Here is an 8917-nt window from a genome sequence, read left to right on the forward strand (position 1 = left end):
TTTCAGTTTGTTTGAGACGGAGTGTACACACTATCTAACCGAATTTATACAAGTGAAGCATTTACTCCTCCTGTTTGTAATCCAGCCCACTTTAAACTAGAGACTAACATTCCATTAAGTATTCTGATTAGCTTTGATGGTTTTAATTGAAACCTAAGGGAATTCCCTAGTGTGTGGGACATACTGGCCGCACCAGCTGCTCTTTTCCTGCCTGATATTTTTCAGAAGCGGGTGTGACAGTATAGCAGAGCTGGCTGCACCGTTCCCCGCCTGGCAGCACTCGGTGCTGACCCTTGGTACAAGTGAGTCCAATCTCTGGCACACCGCAGTAATCTGTTGCCTGTTTTGTTTCAGAGGGCAGCGACGCTCGCTTCACCCTGAAGGACTTTGACTACATCGTGTTCCACACCCCCTACTGCAAACTGGTCCAGAAGTCCGTGGGCCGGCTTCTTCTCAACGATTTCCTACGTGACTCCAACCCCGACACCCAGAGCGGTACCTTCACCGGCCTCGAGGCCTTCAGGTGAGACTGGCCTGTGGGTCAAGGCACTGATTTCCAGAGCTGTCAGTGGTAAGGTTTTGTTGGTTGGGGGGGGCTCTGCCCTGCTGGGGATTAACGTGTTTCCTGCTTTGCTTACAGAGACGTGAAGCTGGAGGACACTTACTTCGACCGGAATGTGGAGAAATCGTTCCTGAAGGCGAGTGCCGATATCTTTAAGCAGAAGACCCAACCTTCACTGATGGTCTCCAACCAGAACGGCAACATGTACACACCCTCTGTCTACGGCTGCCTGACTGCCATCTTGGGCCAGTAAGTACCCTCCTCCATCACCTCTTCTCCCCCCCACCCCTCCTCCCCATGCTGCAGCCCCCTGACCCACTCCGCGCCCGCCGGCTATGCTGAACAGTGACGGTGAATTCTCGTCCGCAGGCGTTCTGCCCAGCAGTTGGCTGGCCAGAGGATTGGCCTGTTCTCCTACGGCTCGGGATTCGCCGCTACCCTGTACTCGCTCCGCGTTAGCCAGGACGCGACCCCGGGCTCTGCGCTGGACAAGCTGGTGTCCAGCCTGTCGGACCTTCAGGCCAGGCTGAATTCCCGGAAGAAGGTGTCACCGGAAGCGTTTGCCACCAGCATGAAGCTGAGGGAGGAGACCCACCACTTGGGTAAGGTCGTCATCGCTTCACACGGCGAATCCTATTGGGGGGGTCTCTGTCTTCTTAAAAATAAAATGTGCAGTGAGTTTTGTTATGTCTGTTTTCGGTCAAACTCTTAGAGCGGTGGCTGTGATAGCTCAGCAGATTCTAGCTCCTCCTCCAGTCGTGGTGTGTGCTGGTATTTAATTGGGGGGGGTGAGGGGTGTGGTTAGAGTCACTGGTTTTCATACTGCACCAGTGAACCAGACGTTATCAGTTCAAATCCCACTGCGGCCTAGTGAATCCAGTCAACCTGGTCCCTTCTAGATGGTGTAGAATCATCAGCCAAAGCTGCCGGATTCTCATTGATGAGCCGCCATTACCCACACTGGCTTGTGCCCACTGCTTCTCTCAGGCCCAGTCCCAAGGAAAACCGACCTTTGTCCAGCACTTCTCTACTCGTGAACCTTCCGGCTAAATAGGGATCCCGGGCATTTATCTCGTTCCCCTCGCAACCCAGGGAGTGCAGGGAAAAACGGAGTGCATGGGCATTTAATTCTTGCGCTGTTTGCCCTCTCACCTTTAACCTCCTTTTCGCTGACCTGGTCACGACCCTCTGAAGCTACTGTGGCCTACAGCGCCAGCTGTGCCTCGGTGGGTGGTACATCCCATCTCTGAGTCAGCAACCCATGGCTTCAAGCCCCTCTCACTCCAGAGACTTGAGCGCTCCCAGTTCAATGCTGAGGGGATGCTGCACTGTTGGAGGTGCTGTCTTTCAGATGTCTATGTTAAACCAAGGCTTTGTCTGCCCTCTCAGGTAGTTGTAAAAGACCCCATCTCGAAGAAGAGCAGAGGAGTTATCCCTGGCATTCTGGCCAATATTCATCCCTTAATAAATAAAAACTGATAACCTGGTCACTATCACATGTGGGATCTTGCTGTACACACATTTGCTGTCACAGCTTCCTGCATTACGACAGTGACTAGACCTCAATAATACCTACCTGCTGTAAAACACTTAGCAACATTCTGCTGTTGTGAAAGGTGCTGCACATTTGGAGTCTCTATTGAGGCACTGGAGAGGGCACAAGAAATATTTGCAAGGATGATACCAGAACTGAGGTTATAACAATCAGCAGGACACTGGGGCTCTATGCTTAGATGTACTAACGTCTACCCTATCAAACCCTTTTATATCCTTAGTGAAGATGTTTCCACTAATTAGTGGCCATAAATATAAGTTAGTCACTGATAAGATCCAATAGGGAATTCAGGAGAAACCTCATTATCCAGACAGTGGTTAGAATGTGGAACTCACTACCACAGAGAGTGCTAGAGGTGATTTTATGGATGCATTTAAGGGGATTTAGATAAACACATGAAGCAGAAAGGATTGGAAGAGTATAGGAACAAAAAAATTAGGAGCAGAAGTAGGCCATTCGGCCCTTCGAGCCTGCTCCACCATTCGATAAGATCATGACTGATGTGGTTGTGGTCTCAAATCCACTTTCCTGTCAGCCTCCCCATAACCCTTGATTCCCTTGTCGATCAAAAATCAAAATTCAGTCTTGAATAAATTCAATGACTAGGGAAGAGAATTCCGCAGACTAACAACCCTCTGAGAGAAATAAATTCTTCTCATCTCCAACTTAAAAGGAAGAGCTCTTATCCTTAAATTATGTCCCCTAATTCTAGTCTACCCCACAAGACGAAACATCCTCCCAGTATCCACCCTGTCCAGCCCCCTCAGGATCTTGTATGTTTCAATAAGATCACCTTTCTTTCTTCTAAACTCCAATGGGTACAGGCCCAATCTGTCCAACCTTTCTTCATAAGATAAGTCCCTCATCCCAGGAATGAGTCAAGTAAATCTTCCCTGAACTGTTTCTAACACAATTATATCCTTTTTCAAATAAAGAGACCAAAACTGTCCACTATCCTAGATGTGGTCTCATCAAGGCCCTAAACTGCTGCAGTAAAAATTACCTATTTTTCTATTTCATTCCCCTTGCAAAAATCACCATCATTCCATTTTTCTTCCTAATCGCTTGCAGTACCTGAATACTATACCCAAGTCTCTCTGTTCCTGCACCCCATTAGAGTTGTACCCCTTATTTAATACTGTCTCTCGATGTTCTTCCTACCAGAATGAAACATCTCACATTTCCCTGCATTGAACTTCATCTACCACCTGTCCACCCATTCCACCAACTTGTCTATGTTCTTTTGAAGTTCTGCATTATCCTCCTCACAGTTCGCAGTGCTTCCAAGTTTTGTATCATCTGCAAATTTTGAGATTGTGCCCTGAACACCAAGGTCTAGGTCATTAATATATATCAGAAAAAGCAAGGGTTCCAACTCTGACCCCTGGGGAACTCCACTACAAACCTTCCTCCAGCCCAAAAAAACATCCATTAGCCACTACTCTGTTTCCTGCCACTCAGCCAATCTCATATCCACGTTGTTACTGTCCCTTTTATTCCATGAGCTCTAACTTGGCTCACAAGTCTGTGTGTGGCACTGTATCGAATACCTTTTGGAGCCCATGTAAGGTGTTAGACTCGGTCATTAATAAGCTGGGTGCTTAGAGAAACTCAAGAGAAGGGAACAGTTGGCATGGTTTTGTGAAAGGGAAATCACGTTTAACCAACTTATTGGAGTTCTTTGAAGGAGTAACATACACTGTGGATAAAGGGGAGCCTTTAATACCATTACCTTTAATAACATTTGGATTCCCAGAAGGCATTTGATAAGATGCCACATCAAAGGTTATTGTGGACAATAAAAGCTCATGGTGTAGGGTTAACATTAATTTAAACACTTGTGCCACGTTGTCTGATTCATATGAGTCATTTTGTTTGTGTTTAGTTGTGGTATAGACGTCGTATGTGCCAGTGTACAGAAATTTTTTAATATTAAACTTTGGAACAAAAAAAAGGATGATGTTTCCCCTGGCTGTGGGGTGGGGGGGAGGGGGTCTAGAACAAGGGGTCACAGTCCCCTTGTCTAATTTTTTTCGGTTTGCCTCTTGCAGCGAATCACCAGCCCCAGGGTTCAGTGGAAGACCTGTTCCCCGGCACGTGGTACCTTACCCAGGTTGATGAGAAACATCGCCGTGACTACGCCAGGAGGCCCATCCTGGAGAACCGGAGCTTTGAGGCTGGGCTAGGTGCACTCCATGGCAACACTGCCACCACCGAGGTACGTGGGACCCCCAAAGCTCATTTCACCCAATTCCCAACCTTCCCACTGACCTATTTAAGGTTGTTAAAGATTATCGAAGGGAGCTGACGGTGTTTGGACCCCAGGCAATTTTTCCCGCAAGTGCCACTCACAGCAGGAGGGAGGGTAAAGGTGAAGTGGTCTGAAGTGAGAAGGGAAATTGGGAGGATCACCTTCACACAAAACAGGGGAAGTTAAGGGTGAAAGAAGTTACCGGATAGGGTTGTGTGGCACTATCACTGTGCTAGATGGGGATAAACTCGAACAGATCTAGCAACTCAAAACTAGGCATCCATGAGGCGTAGTGGGCCAGTAGCAGCAGTAGAATTGTGTTTAACCAGTGTCTGTAACCCATGGCCCGGCATACCCCCCACTCTACCATGACCACCAACCCTGGTTCAATGAAAGGTGCAGGAGGGCATGCCAGGAGTAGCACCAGGCATACCTAAAAATGAGCTGTCAACCTGGTGAAGCTATAACACAGGACTACTTGCATGCAAAACAGCATAAGCAGCAAGTGAGATACAGAGCTAAGCGATCCCACAACCAACAGATCAGATCTAAGCTCTGCAGTCCTGCCACATCAATTCATAAATGGTGGTGGACAATTAAACAATTCACTGGAGGAGGAGGCTCCACAAATATCCCCACCCTCAATGATGAGGGGAGCCCAGCACATCAGTGCAAAAGACAGGGCCATTTACAGCCATCTTCAGCTAGAAGTGCCGAGTGGATGATCCATCTCGGCCCCCTCCAGAGGTCTCCAGCATCACAGATGCCAGTCTTCAGCCAATTCGATTCACTCCACGTGATATCAAGAAACGGCTGAAGGCACTGGATACTGCAAAGGCTATGTACCCGGCAATGGTACTGAAGACTTGTGCTCCAAAACTAGACGTGCCCCTAACCAAGCTATTCTAGTACAGCGACAACACTGGCATCTACCTGGCTATGTGGAAAATTGCCCAGGTATGTTCTGTGTACACACAGCAGGGCAAATCCAATCCTGCCAATTACCACCCCATCAGTCTACTCTTGATCATCAGTAAAGTGATGGAAAGTGTCGTCAACAGTGCTATCAAGTAGCACTTCAGTAAAAACCGGTTCTCTGATGCTCAGTTTGGGTTCTGCCAGGGCCACTCAGCTCTTGACCTCATTACATTCTTGGTTCAAACATGGACAAAAGAGCTGAACTCCCGAGGTGAGGTGAGAATGACTGCCCTTGACATCAAGGCAGCATTTGACCCATTGTGGCATCAAGGAGCCCTAACAAACTGGAGTAAGGGGGAAAGCTCTTCGTTAGTTGGAGTTATACCTAGCACAAAGGAAGATGCCTTTGGAGGTCAATCATCTCAGACCCAGGACATCACTGTAGGAGTTCCTCACGGTAGTGTCCTAGGCCCAACCATCTTCAGCTGCTTCATCAATGACCTTCCTCCCATCGTAAGGTCAGAAGTGGAGATGTTCGCTGATGATTGCACAATGTTCAGCACCATTCACGACTCCTCAGATACTGAAGCAGTCCATGTCCAAATGCAGCAAGACCTGGACAATATCCAGGCTTAGGCTGATAAGTGGCAAATAACATTCGTGCCACACAAGTGCCAGGCAATGACCATCCCCAACAAGAGAGAATCTAACCATCTCTCTTTGACATTCAATGGCATTACCATCGCTGAATCCCCCAATATCAACATCCTGGGGGTTACCATTGGCCAGAAACTGAACTGGATAGCCATTATAAATATTATGTCTACATGAGCAGGTCAGAAACTAGGAATTCTGCAGCGAGTAACTCACCTGACTTCCCAAAACCTGTCCACCATCTACAAGGCACAAGTCAGGAGTGTGATGGAATACTCCCCACTTGCCTGGATGAGTGCAGCTCCCACAACACTCAAGAAGCTTGACACCGTCCAGGACAAAGCAGCCCGCTTGATTGACATCCCATCCACAAACATTCACTCCCTCCACCACTGACGCACAGTAGCAGCAGTGTGTACCATCTACAAGATGCACTGCAGGAACTCACCAAGGCTCCTTAGACAGCACCTTCCAAACCCACGACCGCTACCATCTAGAAGGACAAGGGCAGCAGATAAATGGGAACACCACCACCTGGAAGTTCCCCTCCAAGCCACTCACCATCCTGACTTGGAAATATATCGGCCGTTCCTTCACTGTCGCTGGGTCAAAATCCTGGAACTCCCTCCCTAACAGCACTGTGGGTGTACCTACACCACATGGACTGCAGCGGTTCAAGGAGGCAGCTCACCACCACCTTCTCAAGGGCAACTAGGGATGGGCAATAAATGCTGGCCCAGCCAGTGAAGCCCACATCCCGTATAAGAATAAGATGAAAAAGGGAAAAAGTTGGAAAAGGGACGGATGTGTTTTGGGAGAGAGATCGGATTGAGGAATTTGCAGAAGGTGGAGCTGAGAGATCTGGTGGGGTTGAGGCTTCTGCTGCGGCCGAGGGACCTTGTGGGGATCGATGGTGGTGCTGAGGGATCTGGCGCAGTGTTGGGGTTGTGGGGGTTGCCGGCGGTGAGGGATTTAATGAGATAGTGGAGTTGAGGGATGATGTGCTGGGTGGGTCAGGCAAGGTGGTGGGTGCAGGAGGTGACTGGGGTTGGGTATAGGGCGTTGGGCTGCAGCGTGAAGATGGGTTAACTGTTATGGGGTTGATGTTTTAAAGATGTCCGTGTTGTTCACAGTGCGCGCCGAGCCCTGCCAAGAAAATGCCCAGGATCCCGGCAACAGCCACACAACCTGGTACTGCCAACGTCAGCAACGGAGAGCACTGAGCTGACTTTCAGGGTGCGGGGGAGAGAGAGAGAGAGAGAGAGAGAGAACCATTCTCCCCACCCTCACCCCATCCCAGCAAGTCTGATGGTGAATGCGTGTGTGATTCCTCTCAGTCCAGGAGAAGCATTGCTGGACACGCATCTGAAAATAAATCCTTGGATCCTTTGCAGGCAAGGTGTTTCAGACCTGCCGCCTAATGTACAGTCACACTGCAGCAAGCACTATGTTTTTTAACTTCATTTGCAATCGAACACTGTAATTATTTTTTAATTCTGCTGTTTATTGTGCATATGGGCTGAGCTTTGAATGCTCATGTCTTGCATTTGATCTTTGGGCCCCCACAGCCTGATTACCGCTTTGTAATTTAGCTGCCCTGCACCCCCCAACCCCCTTTCTGTGTAGTGTGGTATTTAACGTCTGTGCAGTGAGTTGGTTCCCATGCCGATGACGTGCAGACAATCTCAGTTGTTCATTCATGCATCATCTCCACCACCACCCCCCCCCGTGACCACCCCCACCCACCCCCCAAGTAACCCACCCCCCACACCCCCCGTGACCACCCCCACCCCACGTAACCCCCCCTCCCCCCACGTAACCCCCCCTCCCCCCACGTAACCCCCCCCTCACCCCCCACGTAACCCCCCCCCACCCCCTATGACCACCCCCACACCCCGTGACCACCCCCACCCCACGTAACCCCCCCTCACCCCCCACGTAACCCACCCCCCACGTAACCCCCCTCACCCCCTATGACCACCCCCACACCCCGTGACCACCCCCTCCCCAACCCTCCAGCTGCTGTTTCTGATCGTGTTAAATTTTAATTTAATCCGGTGCGTAAGAAAACAAAATCCTGAACCTACACCTGTTCTGAAGTGAGTTATCAAATTTGGGTTCTGTTGTAAAGTTCTTTTTAAATTAAAAAAACAAAAAAATTATACAAACCTGCACACGCCAAGTGCCTGTGAGTTCCGTTTTCTGAAAAGTAAGTTTTCACAACCCCAGAACTGCTTTTCTTTAGAAGCGAGTGGGAATCTGGAAGAGAGCAGCCCATGTCCAAATGCAACAAGACCTGGACAATACCAAGGCTTGGGCTGACCAGTACCATTTGCATTACACAAGTGCCAGGCAATGACCATCTCCAACAAGAGAGAATCCAGCCATCGCCCCTTGATGTTCACCATTGAATCCCCCACTATCGATATCCTGAGGGTTACTATTGACCAGAAACTGAACTGGACTAGCCATATAAATACTGTGGCTATAAGAGACAGGTCAGAAACTAGGAATCCTGCAGCAAGTAACTCACCTCCTGACTCCCCAAAGCCTGACCACCATCTACAAGGCACAAGTCAGGATTGTGATGGAATACGCCCCACTTGCCTGGATGTGTAGCTCCAACAACTATCAAAAAGCTTGACACCGTCCAGGACAATGCAGCCCACTTGATTGGCACCACATCCATAAACATTCACTCCCTCCACCACTGACGCACAGTAGCAGCAGTTTGTACCATCTACAAGATACACTGTGGAAATTCACCAAGACTCCTTAGACAGCACCTTCAAAACCCACAACCACTACCATCTAGTAGGACAAGGGCAGCAGATAGATGGGAACACCACCACCTGGAAGTTCCCCTCCAAGTCGCTCACCATCCTCACTTGGAAATATATCGCCGTTCCTTCACTGTCGCTGGGTCAAAATCCTGGAACTCCCACCATAAAAGCACTGTGGGTGTAACTACATCACA

General features: G+C 49.1%; 2 protein-coding genes across 6 annotated transcripts in view; one reads left to right on the forward strand and one right to left on the reverse strand.

The window, feature by feature from the left end:
• The window catches only part of hmgcs1 (3-hydroxy-3-methylglutaryl-CoA synthase 1 (soluble)), an 83040-nt gene extending 74932 nt beyond the window's left edge, over positions 1–8108 (forward strand). For all 5 annotated transcript variants that reach the window (XM_078560597.1, XM_078560583.1, XM_078560590.1 and 2 more), the window contains exons 5-9: positions 355–523; positions 641–811; positions 932–1164; positions 4169–4335; positions 7074–8108. In XM_078560597.1, coding sequence (XP_078416723.1) covers positions 355–523; positions 641–811; positions 932–1164; positions 4169–4335; positions 7074–7163 — 830 coding nt within the window. In that variant the 3' untranslated portion in view covers positions 7164–8108. The remainder of the gene's footprint in view (positions 1–354; positions 524–640; positions 812–931; positions 1165–4168; positions 4336–7073) is intronic.
• LOC144692089 (uncharacterized) overlaps positions 1–8917 on the reverse strand; it is a 981581-nt gene that overhangs the window by 275960 nt on the left and 696704 nt on the right. The window lies entirely within an intron of this gene.

The sequence above is a fragment of the Cetorhinus maximus genome, chromosome 2 (assembly GCF_964194155.1).
Source record: "Cetorhinus maximus chromosome 2, sCetMax3.hap1.1, whole genome shotgun sequence".
NCBI classification, from domain to species: Eukaryota; Metazoa; Chordata; class Chondrichthyes; order Lamniformes; family Cetorhinidae; genus Cetorhinus; species Cetorhinus maximus.